The sequence below is a fragment of the Scomber scombrus genome, chromosome 6 (assembly GCF_963691925.1).
Source record: "Scomber scombrus chromosome 6, fScoSco1.1, whole genome shotgun sequence".
NCBI lineage: Eukaryota > Metazoa > Chordata > Actinopteri > Scombriformes > Scombridae > Scomber > Scomber scombrus.
The window spans coordinates 19,714,526-19,742,399 of NC_084975.1; the positions used below are offsets into that span (position 1 = coordinate 19,714,526).

At 40.1% G+C, this 27,874-nt stretch overlaps 2 protein-coding genes across 3 annotated transcripts in view; one reads left to right on the forward strand and one right to left on the reverse strand.

Annotated features, from left to right (window-relative positions):
- Positions 1–27,874, forward strand: part of ptdss2 (phosphatidylserine synthase 2) — a 261,708-nt gene that overhangs the window by 83,622 nt on the left and 150,212 nt on the right. The gene's annotated exons all lie outside the window — the stretch shown is intronic.
- si:ch211-272n13.3 (ankyrin repeat domain-containing protein 26) lies at positions 891–27,748 on the reverse strand. 2 transcript variants are annotated; one of them, XM_062420974.1, is made up of 36 exons: positions 27,653–27,748; positions 27,498–27,567; positions 24,497–24,548; positions 24,214–24,410; positions 21,602–21,773; positions 20,570–20,631; positions 20,390–20,489; positions 20,036–20,140; positions 19,199–19,266; positions 19,049–19,112; positions 18,913–18,957; positions 17,776–18,042; positions 17,544–17,645; positions 17,389–17,459; positions 14,490–14,677; positions 13,932–14,147; positions 13,344–13,374; positions 13,076–13,217; positions 12,649–12,862; positions 12,315–12,498; positions 11,942–12,088; positions 11,257–11,719; positions 10,545–11,050; positions 10,240–10,392; positions 9,888–10,063; positions 9,571–9,664; positions 9,240–9,281; positions 8,751–8,828; positions 8,094–8,228; positions 7,857–7,969; positions 7,153–7,300; positions 6,723–7,013; positions 6,238–6,473; positions 5,202–5,445; positions 2,698–2,743; positions 891–2,569 (listed from the first exon to the last, which is right to left on the reverse strand). In XM_062420974.1, exons 3-36 carry the CDS (start codon positions 24,519–24,521, stop codon positions 2,439–2,441), a joined length of 5,256 nt encoding a protein of 1,751 aa, XP_062276958.1. In that variant the 5' UTR covers positions 24,522–24,548; positions 27,498–27,567; positions 27,653–27,748; the 3' UTR covers positions 891–2,438. The 2 variants fall into 2 exon arrangements, with proteins under 2 accessions (XP_062276958.1, XP_062276959.1); XM_062420975.1 differs by lacking the exon at positions 20,036–20,140.

Here is a 27,874-nt window from a genome sequence, read left to right on the forward strand (position 1 = left end):
ACAGTCCTCATTCTGTGTGTAAGAGCATTATAAAGTTTATGTAAAGTTAATATGAGGATTCAGAAGTCTGAGTTAGAGAATCCAGTGGATTTGTCTTCCTCATGAATATGATCCTGTCTAGTACAATATTCCCACTTTGTCCTAGTGTCCCTCCACTGCAGCTCAGAACTGAAACACTGGGGGGACACGAAGAGGTCATATGATTTGACTAACTTGGATTTCTGAACCCTTGTGTTAATTTAAAACTTGGCATTGCATCCGAGTACGGTTACACAGGATTTATGATTTCCTTTATTTAATTTCAGTCAGTCCACTATTTTGGTCCAGACAGAAGTATTTAAACATCTATTGGATGACTTGTCATTACATTTTTGACAGAAAATGATGGTCCTGAGGGAATGATCTTTTATGACTAAAGTGAATTTTCCTGTAGTGCATTCATGAGGTGACTTTTCTTTTGTGTGAAATGTCTCATATTTGATGGGTTGTTGTGAAATTGTGGAGTAGACATTCATGTCATTTCAGGATGAACTGTAACAACTTTGATCCAGACTATTCATTATCATTTATCAGGTCAAAATTTCAGTTTGTCCTGTACTCAACCAAAAACCTGCAAAACTTGTCACATTTCCATTAGCCACAGCTGTACTTTGGCATTTGGCTCAAAGCAAGTGTCCAAGCTCCCAGAGAGCCACCAGCACAGCTGTAGACTCATGCTCATTTCATACAAAATGTCTATGTGTATGTACTGAGGCTTTTTTAAATTTTGTTTTGGGGTTCTTCCCCTTTTTTCATATTTGTAAGATGTGTTAGAATAAATTCGACACACTTAAAGACTTACAGCAACATTTTCTTAAGATTTATTTTTTTGCCTTTATTTGACAGCGGGTGTCAGAGACAGGAAATGGAGAGAGAGGTGAATGACCTGCAGCAAAGGTCCCTTGCCGGAATCAAACCAGGGATGCTGCCATGTATGTGGTATGCGCCTTGACCACTCAGCTACCAAGGCACTCCCATCATCATCATCATCTTTCTCATGTCCACTTATTATTCACACATCACAATAGCTCACTCAAGTTCAGGGTTTTCTACAGTTTTATTTACAACTTTACAGTTTTTTTGTAATATACTGAGGTCGTCAGTTTTCCAAAATGTATTTAGTTGCAGTATTTATTAATAATGGAGAAAAAAAGAAGTGTTTCACTTTTGGTGGCCCTAAAAGCAACGTGGTCACCCTGTTTCAAATAGCCAGAGTTTTTATAGCTCGTCTTATTCAAGTATATCATGTTCATTAAAAAAAAAAAAGTATAAATAAAATAAGCATAAACACAATCCTCCAATGAGTCTAATGAATTAAGACCAAGACAGATATTGCACCATTTGATGGCACGTACCACATTTTGTATCTTGTCAAAATTATTAATGATGCATACATCAAATACTTATAAATTCAAATTTAGCAACACCAATATTCACAAATAAAAATCCAAACCACGAGTCTGTATACATATATAGTGCTAATAGAAACATAATTGTTACAGATTGAACAGAATAAGTCAGAATTAACAAATACTTTCGAGGTTCTCTCTATTGTACCCATCAGTAACTATATATGACTCATGCCCTTTGTTCCTGAGTGGTTAAGTGCAATGTGCAATATGTTTGCTTCCTTTTATAAAAGAAGGGAGAGTAAATATATATGGAGTTGGATTTGTGGTGGGAAATAACTGGCTGGTGGCTTTGGCCTTAGTATTGGTGTGGCGTGTGGTCAGTAGAGAAGTCCTTAGTCAATCCGAAGGATGGGTATTAGGGCAAATCAAAAACAGCCTAAAATGAATTATTTATTAATATTTTATTAAGTGTAGTCTATATTGTTCACCTCAGCCTGCTAGTTTTGTGATGCTGCTCTCCATCACGACACCTGGTCCCTACAGCACAAGCATTTTGTTGTATATGTGAGTTAAAACTGTGAAATGTGTATGATAACTTATTTAATTATTCAGGCACACCAGCACTACTGATTGACACTGAGGTTGGCAAAACACACAGATTTTCTAAGCTCCAAAGCCAGCTAGTCTGTTACCCTTCCTCTCTCTTTATAAGGAAAGATCAGTGTACAAAATATTCAGGTAGTAGCTTATCATCTTTAGCCACCACTTCACCGTTTACATGTCACTGGTGAAAGTCGTAGCAGCTGAGTAACTTAATAACAGGCCACAATTAAGCTTTAAGATAATTTGTAAGGGAAAAACTCCACTTTGTAACACCACTGTACAACTGAGAGTGGACTGTGTTTTTTTTAGTTTCCACAACACCAACATAGTGCTACATCACATCTGTTTCAAGGAGTCAGAATCTCTGAGTAAATAAAAGGACTGGATTTGGTATCAGCTGATATCTGAAATTAAAGGACTTGGATTGGGATTTGGGGCTAGTGGTCAGATCATATTGTTCTTCTTAAGTACCTCCAAGTACTGCTGCTTTGCCCTGCTGACAGGGTCCAGCTCCACCCTCGAGGCAGAGCCCACTGGTGACATACGGGCTGAAGCAATGTCCAGCTCTGCTGTGGCTGAGGAACAGAAACATCACACCGTGGTTACACACCTTTATACAACAGCGTGTTGCATACTACACCTACGATTTCATAAGAGAAACATGGGAGAATCTGTGCCGTGTTTCAGGCTTCAGTGCACTCACCATTGTTTAATTCCTTTGATATGTTTCGATCCAACTCGCTCTGCATCTGGAGGGGAAAAATATCAAAAAGATGCTGTTAGATTTTAGTTCTGATGCTTTGGTGGTCAACGTCAGCTAACACAGGCTAAAAAATATGATTTTAAGACGTGAATGTATAAACACAGATTTAGAAGAGAGGACTCCAAACTAAAACACAACACTATGATATGGTGACACATTTAATGAAAATTAGTGGAAAAACACTGCAAGAAAAACAAGACTAGCATGATAAACACAGCACGACATGCCAGGAATGCAAGATCTACTTTAGTGTAGAGTTTCTGCAGGCTTTTTAATGTTGCCTTTTACACCTTACAGCCAGTGGCAAAAGCTTAGACAATACAGTCAACTGAAATCACATTTCTCCCCTAATGGCAGAAATAGTCTTAATATTGTGGTTTCAATCTAACTTTAAATTTGTTTCATGAATAGTTGAATGAATTAAACAATATATTTGATTTTTAAAAAGTTGGATTTAAAGCTCCTTTTAGCTTTACTTGCTTAATTGTTCTTAATTAATCTGTTTTCAGTCTGAAAACTAAAATGAAGTTTAAAAAAACAAAAAAAGTATTTTTTAGTTAGTGAAGCTTTTTTTTTTGTAACTCAAAAAGGTTTTCTTTGTGTTTTCCTTTAGGTAGGTGGAAGGTAAAATACACTACAAAGATAGTGAACTCCAAAATACACATTAATATAATTATATTAAACATAATAATATTGTATAATATACAGTATGAGTTTATGTCATATGTGTTGGTATGAAGTATGTATCAATGTGTGTGGGATAGCCACATCTCTGTATATACAGTTATTTATGTCAGTGGATTGTTTTGCTCTGATGTGTTTTCTTATGCTGGACAATGATTCACTGATGTTTGTTCTGACTCAATATTAATTTGATCTCCTTTTCTGTAAAAATCCAAAGGCTTCTGATGGAGGGCTGAGAGATTAGTTGACCCCATGATCCTCATGTCAAATGCTTGCATGCTTGACACGCATAACTGGTGGTGATGTTCATTGTTCAATCATGTTTAAAATTTACATTTTTACCAACTACAAAACTCCACTTTAATAAATGCTGCATAATTTCTTCTCTACCGGACAACCTCAAAGCATGGAGAAAGCCGACCCAATGTAGAGATTCAAGAGGAGGGATTGGAAGAAACACAGACTTAAACTAGTAGAGTCAGTCAGATAACAAACCACACAAAACCCAGGGTTCCTGCACAATCATATTAATCTGGACTATTCCAGGTATAGATGCCTTTTAGTTATGATAAACAATAAATTGTGTAAATTGTCCTGAAGGACCACTGTAATGGAAATTTAAAATACAACTGTAGCTTTCTCTACCTTTTCAAAATAGGTGATTTCAATAACAGGGTTAACAATTTTCCTTTTATACTTTACCACATAAAAAAATTAATGAAGCTCAGTGCCTCGTCAACTTTTACAATCTGCAGCTTCTCCAGTCTCTTTTTCGCTGCATGAACCCTGAACATCATGGTTACATGTACGTGTGGGCCCGCCAGCAGGGTGGAGTGAACAGCAGCCAATCAGACAGTGAGCTAAACACATCTACACACCTGGTTATGAGTCTGGCTGAAGAGAGGAGAGGTGAGAGACAGACTTTTGAGCTAGAAGCTAAAAAGAGTCAGAAATAGAAGACAGGTTAGGTGTAAAGTCCCGCTACCGTGAAGAGAAGAGACAGTGTGAAGAGGAAACAATGTAAATGACGAAGAAAACAACAAACAGGGAGAAGAAGCAAGCTTGGTTTTTAAGGTATTCTTGGAGAGGAAGACAGGCGTTTGGAGAATTTAGTAAGCTGTTTAGATCACTTTCATAACTTATCTTTTAAAAGGTTTGTAGGATTTTGTGACATGTAGTGCTGAGGCTGCAAACTTCAATCGATAGATTACCCTTCCCCCTTCCCCTCCAAGCGTGTACATCCTATGATGGCTGTGAAATGTGAAAACCCCTCTTTAGAGCCAGTGTTTGGTTTGTCAGATCTGTTCTACGGTAGAAACATGTCAGTGCAACATGGTGGGCTCTGTGAAAGGGCCTGCTCCCAAAGTAGATATAAAGGGCTATTTCTAAGGTAATAAAAACACTACAGCTCTTATTTTCAGGTGACTTTACACTAATTAAAACATACTTATGAATATTATATTACATTTCCGCCAAGTCTGTTTCACTAGATGCCATTCAATTCTACACACTGCACCGTTAAACATTTTTTCCATGATCTGAAATATTTTATGTATTAATGCCTCAAAACCCCATAAATTAATAAGCATCTGCACACTAACCTGTGCATAAAAAGCAACATCTTCAAAGAAAACATCACCAGTTACACAATAACAACACTGGAGATAAAAATGGCCAAAAGCAATCCAACCTGTCTACATAAACAACATACATGTAATTTTCATGACTGAATGGATGTGTAAATTAACAGCTGAACAAACCTTGGCCAGGTAGTCCTCCACCCTGCTGTTCGGCCCCTCAGTCACAGGGCTGAGGAGGGAGATCCCCAGGCCCAGGCTCCTGTTGAGAGGTCCCAGTGTGGCCCCATAGTTGGTGGGTGAAGCCAAGGAGCCCACATCCAGCGAGGGCCCTCCAAGGCTACCGTTTGCAATGCTGCTGGTGATAAAAGATCTGCTGCGCTCATTAAGCAACTTGGAATTGGCTTCTCCAAGCCGACTGTTGGCCCTGTGGATGTTAAACATATCAAATTACCACAGCCTGTCTGATTACACCACACCATACTGCCACACCATACTGTCCTTTAGTGATAGTATATTTGAAATGAGTTTAGCAGTTTTTCAACCCTTAGACCCTGTTTACACTTGGTTTTAAAATGCTGTTGGGTGATCAGATCATAAATGGACAGTGCTAAATACAAGTGTAAACGACCATCAAGGCGCGTTATGATCCAATGACTCAAACCACTTGCCGAGGTGATCTGGAGCACATATCTTCTGTAGTGTTAAAGCTAATGCACCCTGACATTTTGCCAACAAGGACATGACAGGAAAATACATCATCAATGAAGGATGTGATGGTTGTTGTGGTGAAAGCATGCCAAAATCAAATCACTTTGTCCTGCCAGACTCAACGGTTGGAATAGCCTGTATATTTATATTAGTTCTTCAAACACTTTAGTTTTCTTAGCTAGCATATGTGAAACATATATGTTGCTTGTCTGGCAACACACTAACGTAATAATTCTGCATTGGGACCTTGGACCTTCGAAGTACAAGTGACGTAGGCAGTGACACAATCTGAACACGATTGGTCAGCTGAGCACCTTGGAGATGCGTGACATAGACAAATATGAATGGTAATGTGTGCCGGCTATCCTCTTGTGTTCGGATCACTGAAACGCATTTTAAACCAAGTGTAAACAGCTTCTTAAACAGAAGGCAAAAGCACTGGCTTATGCAGGGCCTCATGTGGAACTACTGGTAAAGTGTAAATGATTGATTCAAATGTCATTCTTACCTATCTAGTTTGGCATTCAGGGACTTGCGGAGGCGCAGCTCCTCTGCGTAGAGCTGGCGGTATCGCTCTAGCTCTGTGCGTGTTGAGTCTCTTTGGCTGACACTGTCCTGCTGGGTGGTTCGGACCCGTCCGAGTTCCCCCTCCAGCTCCCGGATCTTCTGCTCCAGTTGGGAGCGCAGGTTTGCCTCATTGGATGCTTTAATCTGATCCAATGCTTCTTGGGATGCTGCCTGGGACTGGGAGATGAATAGACACCATCATATTCAAATCTGTTACTGATGTTTTAGTAGACATACAGTAACTGCCACAACAAATATGCATCATCTTTTATTCAGTAATTTGTTTTCTAATTTCTGTTTATCTTTTATGTTTCTGTTTTTATTGTGCAGTGTTACATACAATGTGCTAGATATTTACCAGTACTGTGTTTTTGGGCCAATTACAATCCTAAAAAAACATAAAAATGTATTCACTGGAATTTTTACCTGCAGAAAGAGGTTAACCTGCTCCAGTTTCTGTTGTATTTCCTGACGGGCCCTATCCTCTGCGTCACGCCGGTACTGCTCTGCGTGGCTCTGCTCCATCTGAGAGGCTTCCATTCGACGTCTCAGGTCCAATACCTCCTCCTCCAACTGCCTCTTACTCCTCTCCAGTTGGTCATTACTGCGATTCAAGCTCTTCAGGGAGGCCAGCTGATCCTTAAGCTCACTGTTCAGCTTTTCTAAGTGGCTGCGGTGGGATGATTCCTTATCCAACTGCCCCTGCAGATCGTCCACCTGGTGGAAGGACGATGGCGGAAATGTCCAAGGTCAAAGGTTTTTGTAAAAGCTGAGGTCTCAAACTCTAAAACATACAATAGTACAATAAATATATTAGTTATGGGCTTAAACTTAAATCTGCATTAGATGGACAAACCTTTTCTTTCATTCTTCCAACGGCACCCTCAGCCTGGCCGTGTCGGCCTGCGTCTATCCTTTGACTTCTCATTGGAGAGGCAAACTCAGTACCAACCGTATCCTGATCCCGCAGTTTCTTCTTTGCAGTCTTTAGTAGAGTTCGCAACCTGAAATACATTAGCATAGATACAGTAAACTAGTAAGTAAATAAAAAAATACAATACTTTAAATGAATATCCAATACAAACTTGTTTGATAAACAACTAACTTCTAGTAATTAAGTAATACTCTAAAAGAAATTGCCTGCTCAGAAATATTAATATGCTGCGCTGCACAACACAAAGTTAAAGTATGTTACATAATAATCTCTTTTAATTTCTGCTTTTGTTCCAGTACATTACATATAGCCTACAACCAAGATCATTTTGTGTAACAAAAAAGAATGGCTTACAGATGTAACAAGTTCAGATTTAAGACACACAACCTCTAACTAAAGGCAAATTTACAGGCAAAAATTTCACTTAAATGTAATAAGGTACAGCAACAAAAAACAACCAATATACATACATACATACGCGCATCCTTACACCAGATGAAAACACTGATGAGCCACAGCCACATAAGCCAGGAAAGACTGCGCTCTACTGATCCTGGGTGTGTCTAAATAGTAGGAAGAGGTTCTGCCATAGGTGAGGAGGGTGCGAGGAGGAAGTTAGGAGTCACCTGTACATTTCTTTTTGAAGTTCTGCGTTTCTCTTCATTTCCTGATCCAGACGGGTATCTATAGCCTTCTTCTGCTCTGCTATTTTCTTGGCTTTCTTCTTTTCTATCTCCATCTGGAACACAAGTCACAGGCAAATGACTCTTAAGACTAACAGTATAACATATTTTCTGGAGGAATGGGTACTCATTTTATCCTATAAAACATTAGCCTGCAAATTAATTCACAATTATGATCACCTGTGAGTTCAGTTCTCCTTTTTCCTTTTCAAGCTCTGCTAGGCGCAGTCCTAACTTAGAGCGACTCTTCAGCTCCTCCTCCCACAAGGCCTGAGAGTCCTGGGCTGTGTGAGACAGCATGCTCTGCTTCTGGACCTAAGGGCAAAAATAGCCAAAGGGAGGTTAGAATTTAGATGAAAAAGCATTCGAAAGTCAATATTTATCAAAAATGTGATCCTTTGATCTCTGAACAACTGATCATGTTCAAACATGACACTGGCACTGGCTATTTTTAGTCAAGCTTATCAATTCTGGCAGAAAATAAGGCACATTTTTCTTGCTGTTAAAGATCAAACATGCATTTAGTCTATGGGCTGCTAGAAATGTAACTTTTTCCTCATTTGTTTCAACTGATCTGTTTTTAACCAGAACTGGATCGCAGTCTTAGAGAAATAATAATAATAGTTTAGTTTTGCCATTTTTGTTTACAATGTTGTACTCTGTATTGCCTCATAAAACATTGATGATGAGACATTTTGTTCAGTTTTGTCTTTCAGTTCCAGTTTAGTTCTCAAATAAAAATATTTATTTGTCCTTTTTAAATGGTTTGATTTTATTAGACACGTATATTACATGTATTATAGTTTTCTTAGTGAGGAAACAAAATATGTCACCAACCTCTCTGCTGAGCTGGTCTTCCAAAGTCATCTTACTGCTTTGGAGGTTTGTAACCAAGTCCTCCAAATGACCTCTGACCTAAAGAAATATAAAAGGATTAAAATGATCATTTAGAATGATGTTTCAATTTGTGTTTCTGCCGTGATTTTTTTGTTTAATCACTTTAAAAAGTTAAGAGGACACTTTAGACTAAAGGGAGTAACATGCATCATGCAGCTCGAAACACAAGGAGGAAAAGATCCCACATACCAAGATCAAGATCAAGCTCGAGGGAGAACGCATTGTGATGTCACAGAGAAAACCCAACCCAACACATACCTATTACAATCTTTGCATGTTTGAATTACTGGAAAAAAGTAAACAAAGCCCAAGTGCTTTTGATTTCTTAAATACAAACTGTATGATTCTATGATTTCCACCACCTAATAGAATTTATGTGAATTTATTAAGAAAAACAGAGGTAAACCCACACAGAGAAACTAAGCCTACATCCACAATACCAACCCCTCCTCCAGTTGCGTTGTCAGATAGCTGGAAAAAGATTGCATATCTTAAAATGTGACAGTGACTCTGTAATGAAAAAACAACCATCTGGTTTATAAAAATAAAAAAGTATTAAGTTATTTACGGGATGAATAAAATTTTGGACATACCCTCCCATTCACTTGAATGAAAAAGTGTCCAAACTTTTGACTGATAAATACACACATATATATATATATATATATATATATATATATGTATAAATAAATGTGTGTGTGTGTGTGTGTGTGTGTGTGTGTATGCGTATAGGTGATTAGGTTAGATTTGCAGCACTCACCATGGTAGCCTCCTGTGCCGTTTTCTGAAGCGCATTTATTTTGTTGGACTGTTGCTTTGCAGCAGCCTCCAACCTGGCGTTCTCTATCTCCAGCCTAATGTGACATTACATTAACACTGCATCACCAGCATTCATAAACTGTATATAAAAACACCTCTTAACTTATGGATGAAAATTATTTTAATTCATATTTAATAATCATTACAGTACTAAAGTAGAAATTTAATTTTACATGATTCATTAAATTGATTTTGCATAGGCGGCATCTAGTAAAATAAAACAAACTAGTGCAATATGATGTGTGTGTTAATACACACCTTTGCACAGCTTCCTCTAGCTGTTTGATAGTGGTATCAGAGGCTGCTGAGGTGGACAGTGCCTCCTGGAGTTTCTGAGCAGCAATGGCAAGTTCCTTTTCCCTTTCATCCAGACTGTTCTTCAGACTGTTGATGCGTCTCTCACCCTGCACATATTGGTCTTCACTTTCCTCTAGCTATGTGACAGAGACAGCATCCAAATCATCAGCAATGTCAACAGCAGACTCAATTCAGTGTATAAACAGGGTAAAAGTTATACAGTTTAACGCATTTGCATCACAATTAACACATCTGGTATCAAAGATGTGGTGAAAATATGCAGACACAAGGTGGCACTGTCACCTGCCTTTACCTTTCCTTTGAGCCTGTCCATGTCTTTGAAGAGCCGTGCTTTCTCTTCCTCCAGGTCATTGCGATAACGTGCGTTGACCTCCAGAGAAGCTTCGCTCATAGACCGCTTCTTTAGGGAGTCGGCTAGCTCCTGCTGCAGCTGCCTTAGACTAGTCTGTACTCAGAAAGAATCCAGACACAGCAGGGTTTAGTTACATATAGCGCAAGATCCTTAACTCAAGGACATGACATATGGAAGAAAGGCTAAAAGTGGGACTAAAGGGGGAGGTAAGGTAATCCTCTTACCCTGCGGAGTCCTAATCTCACCTCTCTTTCGTTCTTCTCGTCTTCTAACTTGAAGATCTGATCTCGCAGATCAGCTGCCTTACTGGCGAGTTCCTTATTTCTCTCCTCCACCAGTAGTACCCTCTCTTCACAGTCAGAGCGCAGCTTGGACAGAATGTCACTGAAGCGCTCTTGGGCATCTGTGACAGCACGCTCCTTTGCAACACCTTTGTTTTGGGCCTCCTCTAGCTGTTGCCGTAGTAACATGCCCTCACTCTGGGCTTGGGCTAACCGCTCCTGCGTGGTCTCTTGGCGTGCTCCAGCACGGCTGACCAGCTCCTTCTCAGCTTGGAGATCCATTTCCAGCCCCTTTAAACGTGCGACTGCCTGGTCCTTCTCCCGCTGCAGGACGTCCAGCAGCAGGCCCTTCTCTGTCAGCTGTAGCGTGCCCCGATGAACTTCGTTCTCCAAGCTGTTGGCACGTGCCTCTGCCTTGGCCAGATTCTGAGACAGGCTGCTGACTGCCTCACGCTGACTGGCTGCTTCACCTGTAGAAATAAATGAATTGAGTGACAAACAATCAGTCCAGACCCACCACACATAACACTGTCTCAAAGAGCCACTCAGTATAAGCAAAGGAATGTATCTAAAATAAAGGCCTTGATTGACATGAGTGATTCATAAAATGTCCGTTATCACCATTTACAATTTAAAAAGTGGGCTGTTAATGGTAAAAACTACTTCAACTACTAACTTGTGAATCTGTCTTTAAGACGCTGGTGTTCGTCCTTCTCCCGGAGCAGAGCTTTCTCTGTGTCTGTGTGAGCTGCCTGGCAACGCTCAGCCTCCTGTATGGCCCCAGCCAGGCGGATACGAGCTGACTCGACCTCTGTCGCCAGTGTCTCACGAGCCTGTCGCTCATTCTCCAGGCGGGTTGTGGTTATAGCCAACTCTGACTTTAAGGTCGTCATCTGGTTATTGCAGGTGAAGACAGTCTGGGTCAGGGCTTCATTGTTGAGTTTCAGATCTCGCCGGGCATCTTCAAGCTGTTCCTTGAGGGCCTCGTTCTCCTCCAAAAGATGTCTCTCTTTGAGGCTATCGTTGGCCTGCAAACGTTCAAGGTCGGTTCTCAGGATGCTCAGCTTTTCCTGTAAGGTGGAATTCAGCTGGAGCAGCACTCTCTCCTTGTCAGTGGCTTCAGTGAGCTGAGACAAGGCCTGTGGACAACATTTTGGATTTGGAAGTGGATTACTTAATATCAAGATTTGATGTATACAAATACCATTAGCAATATCACATGGTATCACTCTTATTTTACAATTTCTAAACTTTTTAGAAGCATTAAGCTACACAATTAGTGCAAACTTTTACAATACCTCATCTAAACCATAAACCAAGGGAAATATGTTCTAAATTGATGCCACTTTTGTTAGAATTACCTCATTGCTTTTGCTAAGGTTTCTTTTGTTCTCCTCCTCGATCTCCTGCTGCTTACGGAGATGGCTATTGAGCAGACTCTCCTGCAGGGTCCGTGCACTGCGCTCCTGAGCCAGCAGCCTCTGAGTCTCACTGTGGTCCTCCTCAAGCTGGGTGGTTGACATATTACTCATTAATGCAATAACCATATATAGACCAAATAACTACCTGACAAGACAACTACTGATCAAACACTCATAAACTCCTCATAGCACTCCCATAAATTATACATCTCAGAACAATTATTAAGCCAAGTTATATATGAAAACAGCCATATTAATACAATCAAATCATTATAAGAAAATCACAGCACTACAGAAGTTTACGCAGGTGTACCTGTTTCATGTTGTTGACCAGTGTTCTCATCTCCAGCTCCAGGTTTCGGAGGGTGAGCTCCACCTTCTGTCTCTCCTGAACCTCAAACTGCTGCTGCTCCTCTGTCCTCCTCAGTTTATCTCTGGTGGTATTGTACATCATAGTGGCGTTGCGGCCATTTTCTTGCTCCTGCTTCAGCTGAAATCTATACCAATTGTCCGATGTTTAAAAAAAAAAGGCAAAAAAGGCAAAAATAGGTCAGGCAGGTATGACGTACCAAATATGAGGAGACAAAGACAATGTAAAGAAGTGACTACACAGTACTCTAGCTTTCAGGAAAGGAAGTAGTTCTTACTTGAGGTTTGTGACTTCAGTCTGCAACTCCAGCTGGTTGCGCTCCAAGGCAGACTTAACATCTTTGACTTCTTCCAGAGAGCTCTTTAACTCTGCCCTCTCTATATCCAGCTGGCTCACCTTGTCTGCCAGGTACGCATGACGGCTTCTTGCCTTTTGGATGGAGCGCTCGTATTCGTGGAAAATGTTCTGCAGTTTCACCATGCTTCTGGAGTCTGAGAGATATAATATGAAAGAGTTTGAAATGGAGTCTTATGAGACTCTGTAAACCAGATCATGTTTCAGAGGTGCATTATGTAAATGTACAGTACATATCTTGCAAAATAAATGCACAAAATGACACTTAATGACAATTAATAATTACTAGCTCCTAAAAAGCTGAAATAATTAAATAAATAATTCAGCATTAGAATCTGCTGAATCAGTACCAAAAGTGGCTGAGTCCAGCTTCTGAATGAGGAGGGACGCATGACGATAGCCTGAAGTGGGAGAGTCAATGTCATCTGTGGCCGTGTCTGAAGACTGAGTGAGTTCATCCAAGTCTTCTGCCATCTCCATTTCTCCAGGGTTCTGAAGATGAAAAGAATATTTAGTCTTATATTAATTCATTTTCTCATTATAGACTGCAGTTAAAAGAGTCATATTCAGAAAAGGCAAATTTCAATGAACTGGTTCCTCACAGAACTTGTGTTTTACCTCGTCTTTCTGCTGTTCACCAGTTGGCAACCTGGCGCCGGCAAAAAAAAACAGAGAAGAAAAATGGGAGTTATTTGGGAAACAGATACTTGCGCATCTCAAACTCAGTATGTTTGAGAAGTGGAGAAAAGTTTTTGGAAGTGTAATGGTATAATGCAGTATACGATTCCGTTTATTAAAAATATCTGTGGTTAGTCATGCAATTATTTTGGGAGGAAGATAATCAAAATCAAGAAAAAGTGCTTCATGATTATTACCCACCACCAATAATATTGAGGATTGTTCGGACTGAACGCAAAGTGAATTTTCACCTCAGTTTATTTGTGTTAAGTTCATGTTTAGAACACTACAATATTGCAAACAAAATGTATCTCCCTTTTCATTGTGTCTCTATTTATTTTTCACTTTGCATGGACATCTCAATTTGCACCGCCTAGTGCATCTGTGTCTGTTCATATTCACAGGCTATTTTCTCTCTACTTTGTAAGCAATCATGCTGCCTCCATAATTCACACTGCGTTCAGTCTGAAGACACCCTCTGGGTTAGTGACAGAGAAGTGAAACAAAGGTGGCATACTGCATATATACCTTCCTTCATCGTCCGACACATCACTTAAAGTGCTATCATCAAACACAGAGAAGGGATCCCCATTAAGATGGGTGTTGGTCTGAGGGGCTGTGCTGCCCCAGACCCCTCTGACCAGCTCTGGCTGTAAGGTCTCCACTACAGCTTGTCCTTCCTGTTTGCTGTTATTGTAGATCTGCTGAAGTGGGAGCATCAGTTGCACTGGTGCCCTGCTGGTGCTATGGAGAGTAAACAACCTGATAGTCAATGAGTTGTTACATCTACACTTTGGAGCCCTGGGCGGTATAGCTGAGGAAAGACCTAAATTGAATCAATAAAAGACCATTTTGACTGGGCTCTTCCTGATGAATGTGTCATTCAAAAACAAATGCATCATTTCTACAAATTGAAGCAAAAAGGGGAAAAAATTATCATAAACTCTTGTGGATGATATCTGATTTCTAAATTTAGAGGAGGTTCTTGAGGTGTTTTTAAAATTAAAGAGCAATAGCTAACATCTGCTAATAATGTACATGATAATAATAGTAAAGTAAAATTTACAAAAGTAAGAGAGTTCATACCTCTTGGTGACTGCAGGCTGCTGTTCCTGTTGAGTGGCTCCAACTTGACTTGACAGCTCTTTTCGGCATCCTAGCCTGGTGTCAGGTTTCTCAGTACCCACTCCTTCTGATGCCATACCACCAGCATGCCAGGAAGCACCGTTTTTTTTTTGCGCCTCCATATCAGTCTTTACTGTCTCTTTGCCAACCTGAAATGACAGGAGTAAATATTTGGTAATTGGATTTGGATCTAAAATGAAATAGGTCAGGGCCAGCCTTTTAAGATGCGTTTTGGACCAAGTACTTGTACACTTTGTCATACATAATTTAGTGTCACCCCTCCCTTTGGAGACCTAACACCTAGTGTGGTTACTCTATTTGACATGGTATTTTGAGTTAATTACAAGGATGCACAATTCCATGAATTGCAGTGTTCACTGTGGTAATGTCAATAACTGAACCAGAAAAACTGCATCAATCTTGGAAAATAAAGTCTGAATAAAATGCAAACATCCCAAAACTAGAGGAGACTGTTTTATTAGAGCTTTCCAAACCTAAACCTCAAATCTAAAGAATGTAGAATTCAAAGGCTTTTCCTAATGAGCTAAACACTGAGGCATTTCTTTTTTTTACCAGTTTATACTGTATGCTGTCAATATGATCATATCAGTGCTGTGGTTCAAACTTTTACATTAGGTAGTAAAAAGTATTTTTTCTACAAACACCCAAGCATTAAAAAGGCTGGCCAAAAATAGCGTACATAAATCTGTTCATCACAGGGAGGTTAATCTTTTTAGGAAATGCTGCATTAATAAAAGGCAAACTTCAGCACAACATGCGTTTCCAGGCGGAAAACATATCAGCGACAGCAACAGTGTCACAACCGCTCTTCTTTAAAACACAAAGAAGGCTATTAGTTAAATCATCTTCACACATCACCAAGAGAGAGTTTATGCAGCGTATGCAACAGAAGTTATTCCACATGATGACACATGCAAAGCTCATGCACGATGAACAAGTCACTACTAAAGAAGAAAGAAGACTGAACTTTCTGTAGTTTTGGACAACAATAAAGAACGCCCAAAATAACTAAACATTTTAACAACAAGACAATACCAAAGGGTTCTTGAGTGCAAATGACTTTCAACCATTGTTCGATTCTAGATGTATTTATATTTGCATAAAATGACACAAAAATGGAGGGAGGAACAAGCAAGACCGACTTTTCCACATGAAATCACACAAAGTAAAACAAGTATTAAGACATGGAAAATTAATATTTAACAAAAGAAAGAAATAAGATTAGGTCACGATGTATGGCTGTTTGAAAGAGCTGATTAAAAGAAATGAAATTAAGTACATGTATGAAACAAAGAGAAAGAGAAGCGATCTAGAAGGGACTACTGGAAAACGGGTCGGCCATCCTCTACCTCTTTTTGGAGATGGGCCTTTTCTTTCTCCAAATCCAGGAAGGCTAGCTTAAGCATCCCTACCTCAAATTTAAACCTTCCGACGTCCTCTTCCAACTCTTCATTAGAAACACCTGGGATAGATGCAGAACGTCTGCTTAGCGAGCGAGGCTTAGACTTAGGAAACTCTTCAGGATCATCTGGGGGGCATCTTGAGCAGACAAGGTTCTTCTGAGTTTCAAGCTCCAGTTGATGTTTGTGGAATGGCCCGAGTTTGGTCTTGTCTTTTGTAAATGAGCTCTGGTCAACATCAGACATGGGTACAGTGTGATCATCAGTAAAAGCTGTGATGGCAGGATTTAAATTGCTGTCTCTCTTTGCTGTGGTGAGTTGACATGAGGGAGACCTGCTCTCCTCCAGAATGTCCTCAGCTACAGGATGTGTCTCTGGATACAAGGTGGTCTCTTGCTCTCTAGCTTGGGGATCATAGGCCTGCATCCCCTCTTCGCACAGAGAGTTGTCAGCTGACTCTGAGTCTTCCAGTCCAGACTCCCTCTGCTCCGGTATGGTAAGGAGGACTGTACCCCTTGCTCTGGCTGTGGGACGTATAATAACTTCCCCTTCCTCTTCATCGCTGGAATCTTCTTCTGCTGAGGAAGACTCAGCTGTGGCCTGCTCTTCTTCTGTGACATCTTCTGCAGTACATCCAGACTTAACCATCTCTCCAAACTTCTCTTTCAATTCACCAGCAACATTCTTGAAGGTGGATTTTACTTCCCTTTTCTCTACCTCTACCCAGAGCTTCTCGTAACGTTTCTCCCATGGAACTTCACCTCTGTCCTCAGGACTGTGATGATCTCTGAACTCATTATCCTTTTCTTCACAGTCAGAGCCCATATGACCAGATGGGCATGGGTTATCTACATTTAGCTCATATGTAAATAATGCATCATCTTTCTCCTTTGATGGCATGGTTGGACAAGAAAAACACAAAACAGACAAGACAAAAATGCTAAAACCAAAATTTGACTTCAATAAAAACATCAAATATTAACATAACTATGTAGGCATTTCAATACCACATCCTAACACACCTTTTCACTTACAACGTTAGCAAATTACATTTTCGATACAGATATGACTAAAGTTATGTTTAATTTTATTTGAGATAAGCTACAACTTGCTTGTCATCCATTTGTTGCACTAAATAAAACCTGTGATTTCTGGTGCAAAACATTTCTTCTCCTAAAAAAGTTGTTAAAAGTCAGTAAATGTATAGATGAGATGTATATGTTGCTTATTGAGAGGAGTTAAAAGGAAAACACAAACTTTGAGGATCCCCAGTGAATGAATGACCTACACTCTTAATGATATGTCCTTTTGCCATTTGAACTAATGTTTTCTATGATTGGGAATAGGTGATTCTGTCATGTCTGGGACAACAGTCACACAGAGGGATTCAAAATACATTAAGATCATGTCAGAAATGGTAATTTTTGAGTATTTCTCACCTTTTGTTGCTCCTCATCAGATTCAATATTACTTTCACTGTCTCTTGCTTCTGGTGAGACCTCAGGGGAGCCTAAGAGGGGCATAGACAGCTTTATAAAAAGCACTGGGCATTAGTACATAAATAGGCCTACTTAAAATGATGAATGAGCCTTACCTGGCCTAACCACTGCCTGAAGCTCAGCTATATTTCGCAGCTGATTGTCAGTTTTGGCTTTTTTGCTAGAAGATGCTAAGTTGTCTGGCTCCCAGTCTGATTCTGAATGAGAGCAAAAAAGAAGAGAAAAAGAAGAGAAAAAGAAGCTTCTGTGATTAAATCCTTTGTTTAAATGGCATACACATTAATTAAAGTTTTAAAAAAGCATAGTAAATGTCTGACTACACTGTACCTTCTTCACTCTCTGGTTTCTGAAGCACCATCTTCCTTGTACGAGGTTGGGGATGGGGCACGTGTTGAGATGAGCTGAGCTGTTTCTTGTCCAAGCTGAAGCTCCTCTGAGGTGTAAGGGGTGCTGCTGGAGAGGTGACTTCCTCCTCCTTCTCGGTACCAGATGGGTTGGCGCATTCTGGGGTTTCCTCAATTCCAGGAGAGGCCAGTCTGCGGCCAGGCAGGGTTCTCTTACTGGTAGTACTGGCTGTGTCCCAGTCTGATGCATCTGTAGCATTAACACAATGATAAGTTGTAGGACAATGTGCACATCATGATATCAACATTGCCAGGAGTAGGGGTGTGATACTTATTAGGACTACCACAATAACCACACACTTTGAAGAACAGGTTTGTATTTTTTCAAGTCTGTCTTAAAACAAAAGTCAGGGGCCCACATGAACATTAGAAACGTTTTTGTTGGCTGTAATCATTCCTCCTGTCCATACTGGCTCCAATGTAAGTGACAGGAGTATAAATTCAGAGTTGTTCCATACTTTAATGTTCATAGGGCAGTATGACTACTGCTGTAAAACAAACTGTAAAAATGTGCATACACCTCTATTATATGATTCATGACAAAGGAATCTGCTGTTACACTATCGCACTGGATCAAAATGAGGTCTCAAAGAAAGAACTACAGTTACCAACATTAATCTTAATTATTTTCATTACCTAATCAGCTCATTTGTACTTACTAACCTGGTTTTCGGCCTTCAAAAAGTTTGATGACAGAAACATACAAAGGGTAGAAAAGTCAACGTTGCCAAACGTCAACTTACTACTTGAATCAAAAGTTTTAAAAGAAAAGACATTTACCCCGTAGTATTTTAAAGTTTTAATAATGTGGATACTTGGTGCTACTCTGAAGGTAAAATACAATTTACTAGCAGTCAGCCTGTAAAGGGTGTAAGTGCATTTGGTTTAAGGGCAGACTGAGGCACTCAAAAGCAACCTTATGATCATACGAACAAGCAATTAGCTTTTCAAGTTAAAGAGGGACAGACCGAATTAAAATCGCAAAAACAAAGGCTTGCTTGCACTGCTTAAAGAGGCAAAAATATAAAAGTAAAGTGGAGAATTAAATATTTCATCTCACCTTCAAGATCATCAACATCACCAAGACCAAGCTCTTCCATCAAGTCTGTAATGAAGGAGCAAAGTACCACATTAGTCCTAACTTATATAGATCCTAGACAAACAAGAATCATGTTGCTCAAGACTATTCCATTTACCTGTATTTTGGTTTTGACCTCCTTCAAGTTTGCTCAAAAGTGGTTCCCATTTTGCCTTCTCAGTCTGGTAGAGTGGAAAAACATTGCTGATTCCAACAAATCACAATTGTATTTGTGATATTTTCCATGACATTTAGATGCTGAACCTACCTCTTTCTGTGCAGAGTCATCTTCATGAACATGTTCGCCTCCATTATCACCATTATTGCCGATTACAGCTGCAAGAGGACATATGTTATGTTTGAGGCAATAACTTATTCGTAAAAACACAAAACAATATTCTCAGGACGTTGGATGAGTTTTCCACAACATTGTGAAAAGCATGCCCATGCAGCTGAGCTCATGGTTAATCAGCATGAAGATACATGGTTGAAAATCAAACAAGATATTAGATCTCCTGGACTGGTTTTATTAGGAAAGAGGTTCTGCATCAGCCAAAAATGCTGAGAGGAATTGACTAATTAACTTTCAATATCATTTAAGCCAAAACCTATTGAGACCAAGCAAGCTAAGCAATATCTGTGATCCTCTGGACAAGTTCACATTTCTTTCAAGTCAATCTCAAAAAATTACGAACATGCCTATTAGTAGCTGCAATTATTGTTCTTGAGTGAGAAGAAGAGATGGGAACACTCCAAAGTGCAGCTGAAACTGAGGGTTTACCTAAACTGCATTTACATTTTTGCACAGAATGAGGGACGCATGTTTTGTCCCTCATCACTTACATTAAAATCGCATCTCTTGTCAGCCAGAATGGACAAGAGGTTCAATTACAGCGATCAGTAACTGTTAAATTGTACAAAATGGCATGTGAATAATATTCTAAGACCGACTTGAAAAAGTGCAAAACTATCCTTTAAGCCCCAAATTTGGGAAAATGGTGTTCAAGGGGAGCAGGTGGGATGCAGTAGTGTATGCTGCATGCATTCTCTTATGGTGGTCATGAGATGTACAGTTCCTCCGACCTATGAGTCAAGACATTCATACCCTCTCCCTGGCTGCCTCTTGGCCTGCCTACACTCCTCCAAGGCTCTAGTTCTGCCATCCTATAGCCTCCTTCCCCTCTTAAAAAAGAGGGAATATAAAACAAGTCTACAAAAGAAATGTAAAATAATGTTGAAAAGGCTTTTTTTTATATTCATACTCATATTTGCCATATTTAGATCAAAAATAGAAAGCTTGAACCATTATTCACAGACTCACAGACAATATGCAATCATTAATACAATAAAGCACAGTTTTCTATGTTTATGATTACATAAGGTCACTACTTCTGTAGCATGAAATGGTGCTTGAAATGATTTGCTTGCTTTGAAAAAAGGAATAATTAAACAGGCTTACTTTCTTTTATCTCCTCTTCAACCGGGGACATCTCTCCCTTATTCGGACTTTCCGAGGGTTGTTTCACTTCGTGCAACATAGTGGGGTTTTCAGAGTGGGACTGAAAAGGAAACATCAATCTCTGAATATGGTCTGGTAACCATATAATCCCAGCTTTTCCAAAATGTGTTCTCACTATACCTCAGAGTCCCAAGAATCCTGCTCTTCTTGTCCCTTTTCCAGACCCAGCTCAGAAAGGAAATCTATGCATGAAATTTTAACAGATGTAGATTCAATATGGTCAAGCATTCGATGTGAAAAGTGATGGAGTTATACAGGGGCAGCAGACATAATACACATAACATAGAGTAAAACAATTACTTAATTATTGACAATTGACAAATAATCAAAATTCATGATAGTAATAAATTATATGGCGAAAGTTCCCTCATTCAATGAAAATATCTTCATTCAGGGGGATTAAAGGCAGGGTGCAAACTACAGGGAAGCCAGGAGGAGCTTGGCTCCTCTTAATAAGACATGAGCTTCCCTGAAAACAGGATTTATGAAATTTCGAGGGGTCTGTAAAATATCGACGATATGCTATTTTTGCCATGCATTTCTATTTTTCTACATTTTCTTTATCATGGATCATGCGTAAAATTAGTCCTTTATGGATTATGATTTATGCATGATGGTTATAATTTTATAATTTATCATTTTAACTTCTCACATCAGCTCACAGCATGCTAGTAGCTGGCCAGACAGAGTTGAGTAGTCAGCTATTTGGAAATTATTTTATATGAGTTTGGACAAAAGCATCTGGTGAATGAATAAATGTAACAATGAAAAGGTAATTATGGCCAGAAGCTGGCACTCGGTGAGCCATCTTCATTTAGATTTAGAAGGTTTTTCTGTCGATGCCTCAAAACTGTAAGACTAAACTTCTGAAAGATTTACTGTAGTGTTAGGGTTACAACAGCAGTAAACAAGAATACATTTTTACGTGGATTGGTCAAATTTCCAGTATACTGCATCCGTGCAACACTTGATATTTTGTCTGACCTCCAGAAACTATCAATTACACACTGAAAAAGTGGCTGGAGGGAGGGAAGAGGACTTCATATGACTACAAGAATGACCAATACATTGTTAATGGGCCAGTATTTCTATGGATGCAACATGCAACTGTCCAGAGGATGTTCAGGACATGATGAATGATATACTCCTTACCTCTTTTCTTATCTTTAGAAACTTCTGCCTCAGGAACAGCTGACGTGGCATCAAGGGAGTCTCCACTTTCTTCAAGCTGATCATCTTCATCAGAGATATCCTCCTCCTCCTCATCATCCCTGTCCTCCTCTTTGTCATTATCATCATTCTCATCCTCGCTGGAATATTCTTTCTATGTAAAAAAAAAAAAGTTGTTTGTTTATAATTATATGCTTTAAAATGTAGTGTGTGTCCACAAGGCATATTTAACCATTAGAAAAACACCAAGCAGAGTTTGAAAAGTATCTGGGGAAAAAGAAAGGCTGCAAACAGTGGCTATCAAAAAAGACTACTGGTAGACACCAACCCTTCGACAAAAATGAACATTTCAAATGAAAGTGTTGGCACAGTTGGTGTGTTTACAGAGGCTTTACTCCAAACAGTTACACTACTTTACAGAAACTACATCACTACCACCACACAAAAACAATTTTACCTGAGTGACAAGCTCTTCAATGTTTCTGACCTCTGGACATCTCATGCCTACGTTTTCTCCCTCATCAGGTGAGTCTACATCAACATCATCGATGTCAGTCTGAGGTAATACTTCATCTGAGTCATAGTGTTGAAAAGCTTCATCTCTAGTTTCCCCCATTGCTTCTTCACTGAAGTCATTTGATGGTACTTGCTTCTGAGGAACAAGCTTAACATATGCAGTTAATCTAGCCTCATTTTCATTTTCATATTTGTTGCCTAGTTCTCTCGATGGGCTACCATCAAGATTTTTATCAAAATCATCTCTCGTATCAGACACTTTGACTGTGGCGCTGACAAAATCATACTGCAGATTTTGGTCCTTGCTGTCAGAATCTTCACTTGTCTCATCATCACCTGACTGCTTTCCTTCGTCTGGCCTGATATCGTCTGGAGACTCATCGGTTTCATTAGGTTTTGAGAGCACTACTTCAGTTTCTTCTTCTAACATCTTATCCTTTGAACTTCCGGGCCTAGACTTTGGTGACAGTAAATTGGTTGGGGTGGAGCAACAACTCTTCAGGACGTCTGCAACTTCATCATCAACCATCTGTTTTTCTGACTCATCACTTTCATCTTCATTATCCCAGCTACTTTCATCATCTTTCTGATCCTCAGGGTCTAATGTTTCTTCCTTTTGTGATAACTGACCAATTGATTCAACCTCATCGTCATCTAATATTTGATTTCTGATTGTATTTTCTTCCTCAGGTACTGATGACACAGCAGGGGAAGGGTCATTTGACTCTTTCATAAAACTGTCTTTATCTTCAGCATTAAAAGACACATCAGATAACTGCTCTTCCCCAGTTTGATTTGCAGTTAAATTTGTTTCAGGAACTGGTGACTGCATCTCAGGATTTTCAGATAGAGAATCCCACTCTGATTCATCTACCATTGCTTTAGCTGCTCTGTGTTTGGATTGAGGAGTGCCTGTTGGAGAAAATCCTAAAGAGGATTTAGGTTCATCTATCATTTGGTGGGAGGAGATGTGTTTTGGAGATGGTACCACTGATGATGAAGAATCCCACGAGGAAACTGGATGATCCTCTTTTGGTTGCAGTAATGTGCTTTTCGGATCTGATGCTTCAGCATCACTTTTCGGATCATGAGTCTCGTTAACCTCGTCCTCTTCTTTGGATGAGTCACAATTGTCACTGTCACTTTCCTCTAATGAAGAGCCCCATGAGTTTCTGCGTTTTTCTTTGTTTGATTCATCTTCAGCGTTCGAGGTACTGTCTGTATTTTCCACCCCTACATCAACAGGTGCTATATTTCTTCGATTAGAGAGTACCGTTTTGCGACCTAATTCCCCTGTTTGATTATCGTCATTATCATCACTGTCATTCCATTCCGTATTTTCTTGTTTAATGCTCCAGGAGTTATCATCATCCTTTTCCAATTCTTTCTCAAATCTGTCCTCTTCAACCTTGCTAGTTGAACCGAGGTCTGAAATTATGTTTTGATCTGATGACAACATACATTCCTTCCCAACGCTTTCGTCTTCATCAGAAAATTTTGATTCTACCCTGATGGCTGACACGACAAAATCATCTTCTACACCTAATGTCACTGGCATTGCAAAACTTGATGATCCAGCTTGACTAATGATGTCATCATTTTGAGTCTCAGAATGCAGTATGTTTTGAGCATCAGCACAGTCAATAACCTTAAGAGCACCAGAAACGGAAGGTTTCTGTATATCTTCAAACTGAGTGTTGACGTTGACAGAGGCCTCATAGCTGTCATCCTCATCCTCTTGTTCATTCTCTTCATCCTCTTCTTCACTTTCCTCATTACCAGCTTCTTCTTCTTCATCATCTTCCTCTTCTTCATCCTCATCTTCATCATCATCATCATCGTCCTCCTCCTCCTCTTCTTCTTCTTCTTCTTCTTCTTCCTCCTCCTCCTCTTCCTCCTCGTCATCAGATTCCTCAGCTTCTGGGCTTCCGTCTTGAGAGTCTGACCTTTCTTTACTACTTGAAGGCTGCTCTTTTTCATGTTTAGCTGCTTGTTTTAAACATTTGAGAGAAAAATAGAACGGGAGAATGATGTCATAGAAATGCATGTTTGACAAACCTTCAACACAAATATTTTACCTTTCTGTAGCTTGGAAGGGGGGTAGAAGTCATCTGGGGTGTTTTGGAAAGGAAGGAAATGGGAGAAGGATCTACTGGGTGCTGAAGGGCTTTGCTGGGTGGTAAAGCCTTTGGGAGGGATGGGATTCTCTTGATTCTATTCTCACTGTCAGGCTCAGATTCTGTACCACTCAAGGACCTGTCAGGCAGTGCAGAAGCTACAGGGGCAGGGATAAAAGATTACTACCAAAAAACCAAAAACTACAGAGGGACACTAAAGTGAATCTGATTAGTTTACAAGTACCTGCTCCCTTTTTCGATGCAATCATTTTCCTCAGGTTTACCTTCTGTGGTTTCTGAAAGAAAGCGTAAGAAATAAAGGTCAGAATTAATTTTCCATTAGGTGACAGATGTATAAAAAATGATGTTACCCTTCCCCTACCCCAGATTTTAATAATAATAAATAATAATAATAATAATAATAATAATGCATTATATTTAAAGGCGCCTATCAAAGCACTCAAGGACACCTTACAAGGCACATAAAACACGACAACAGTACATCAAACAATAAAAATCAGGTCAATTTTAGTGCAAAGATAAAGAAATAAATATAAATGTGACTATAAAGTGCATCAGTGCAACAGATAAGCAAGAACGTGATTGCATAGTTAGTGTGAGACAGAGTATGCCACTCTGAATAGGTGCGTTTTCAGGCGGGATTTAAAGGTGGAAACAGAGTCCGAAGTGCAAATGTCTGGTGGGAGAGAGTTCGAAAGGCGGGGGGCAGACCGGATAAAAGCTCTTGACCCCATGGTAGTTAAGTTGGCAGATGGGCCAGAGAGCTGGTTGGCAGAGGAGGATCGGAGAGTTCGGGAGGGTGTGTAGATGTGAATCAGTTCCAAGAGATATGATGGTGCCAGGTTGTGAAGGATCTTGTAAGTGAGGAGTAGAATCTTAAAGTCAATGTGGGATTTGATAGGGAGCCAATGAAGTTGCTGCAGGGCAGGAGTGATGTGTTCAATAGAGGGGGTTCTGGTTATGATACGGGCGGCTGCGTTCTGTACCAGCTGGAGTTTGTGAAGAGATTTCCACGGAAGACCAAAGAGGAGAGAGTTACAGTAGTCCAGACGGGATGTGATCAGGGTGTTTACCAGGATAGCGGCGCAGGTTGGTGAAAGTGAGGGACGGAGACGGTTGATGTTCCATAGATGGAAGTATGCAGTCCGAGTAACGTTATTGATGTGGGCTTCGAAAGATAATGTGCTGTCCAGGATAACACCCAGGCTCTTTACCTGAGGGGATGTAGGAACAGTGGAATTGTCGATGGACATGGAGAAAGTGTTGAGTGTTGCTAGGGTAGATCTGGTACCAATGAGGAGGACCTCAGTTTTTTCGCCGTTGAGTTTAAGAAAGTTGAGTGAGAGCCATGATTTAATTTCCAGTAAGCAGTCCAATAGGGCGATGGGTGGCAGAGTGGAAGAAGGCTTAGTGGAAAGATAGAGTTGGGTATCATCAGCGTAACAGTGGAATTGAATGTCAAATTTCCTGAGAATATGACCAAGAGGCAGAAGATAAATAATGAACAGGAGGGGGCCAAGGACAGAGCCCTGGGGAACACCACTAGAGACTGGGGAGGAGCCGGATCTCAGGTTCTTGAATTGAACAAACTGTGTGCGGCCAGAGAGATATGATCGGAACCAGGCCAGAGGGATGTCAGTGATTCCAATGGAGGATAACCTGTCCAGGAGGATTTCCTGGGAGACGGTGTCAAAAGCTGCGCTCAGGTCGAGGAGAACCAGAATGGAGAGAAGTCCAGAGTCAGATGCCATCAGGAGGTCATTGGTGATTTTCACTAGTGCTGTCTCGGTGCTGTGAAGGGGACGGAAGCCAGACTGAAATTGTTCATAGAGATTATTGTCGGATAGGTGGGTGTGGAGCTGGGCTGCAACAGTTCTTTCTAGAATTTTGGATAGAAATGGCAGGTTTGAGATGGGTCGGAAGTTGTTCAAATCATTCGGATCAGCGCCAGGTTTCTTGAGTGTTGGTGTTATTGCAGCAGTCTTTAGTGATGCTGGGACAACACCAGAAGTCAGCGAGGAATGTATGATGTCGGTTATTAACACGGACAGGGCAGGTAGGCAGATTTTTACCAGGTGGATAAGTAGGGGGTCTAACTGGCAGGTAGATGGCTTGGATTAATGAATGAGACAAGTTATTTCAGAGACAGTTGGCAGTATGAAGCTGGTGAGCGGAGAGCTGAAGGACGATGTAGGCCAAGAGTGCGGAGAGGATGCAGAGTTATTTGAGGCAGTCAGTGTCTGGTGGATATTTTCAATTTTGGCATTGAAGAAGGTCATGAAGGCATCACACTGGGCGACTGTGAGTAAGTGAGATGGTAGAGCGTCAGGAGGTTTCAGAATATTATTGAGAGTTGAAAATAAGGCTCTAGTGTTCCCATCAGCTGTCCTGATTAAGGTTGAGTAGTATGTGGTCTTGGCTGAAGAAAGAGCATCCTTGTATTGAAGTATGTGATTATAATACATTTCTTTGTGAACTGCAAGGCCGGTTTTTGCATAGAGGCGCTCCAATCGACGGCCTTTGGTTTTGAGCTGGCGTAGTGCTGGTGTGAACCAAGGAGCAGAGTGGGTAAAAGAAACAGACCTAATTTTCAGAAGTGCAAGAGTATTTAGCAGTCCATGAAGTCCATCATTGTAGTGAGATACTAGTTCATCTGTGGTGGCTCCATTTTCTCTGCTAGGGAAGTCATCAAATCCATTGGAGAGGGCCGACAAGTCAATATTCTTAATATTTCGAGCGATGTATGTTAGTCTTGGATAATCTTATATTGACATTGCAGGATATTAACTTGTGGTCTGAGATAGGCAGGTCTGAGGCACAACAGTTATGAGGGGTTGCACCAGAACAGCAGATTAGGTCAAGAATGTGACCTTTGGAGTGTGTCGGAAAGTCAATATATTGCTGTATTCCAAAGCTATCAAGGCATGAAGTAAAGTCCCTTGTAAAAGCATTGTTGATGCTATCCAAGTGAATATTAAAATCTCCCAGTAGTAGTAAATTTGGGGTCACAGAACATAAGGTTGTTAAGAAGGCAGAGAATTCCTGTAGGAAGGCATTATTCGGCTTGGGTGGTCGGTAGATAGTGGCGAGGATGGTAGGAGTTGGGCCCTTGATTAGGAGAGCAATGGACTCAAATGAAGGGTACACAGGCACAGTAATAGAAGACAGAGGATAGAGGATTTTAGTTGAAACAAAATTTACAAGAAAAAACAAGTACAACCCACCTTTTCAATTGAAACCGATTCATCATCATCTTCAGATGAAGGCCATTCATCAGCAGCACTTTTTGAAACTCTGCAGATTGAACAAGAAGACTTTAAACTGGAAAGCCAATTGTAACAGTAATTTGCAGATCAATGAAAAGCTAAAATGTGCTCACCGACTTAATGACTCAGATTGAGAATTGTCCTCAAAATCTGTAACAAGGAAGAATAACTTTTATCAACTGATTTTTACCTCTCTGGTCAGCTGTTAACCTCATCTGAATCAGGTTCTGAGGTATACATTTTCATAGAAATACTATAGCCAAAACATGAAAGCATCTCATTCTTAAAAGACTGAAAAAAGTGTAGCACACAAAGAAATACAAACCAAGCAACAT

Coding starts and splice junctions, on each gene's coding strand:
- si:ch211-272n13.3 (XM_062420974.1), bottom strand. CDS start 24,521: ATGATTGCATCGAAAAAGGGAGCAG. Junction 14,678..17,388: donor CTGATGAGGAGCAACAAAAG/GTGAGAAATACT, acceptor CTGTCATTTCAG/GTTGGCAAAGAGACAGTAAA. Junction 5,446..6,237: donor CTGAATGCCAAACTAGATAG/GTAAGAATGACA, acceptor TAACATCCACAG/GGCCAACAGTCGGCTTGGAG.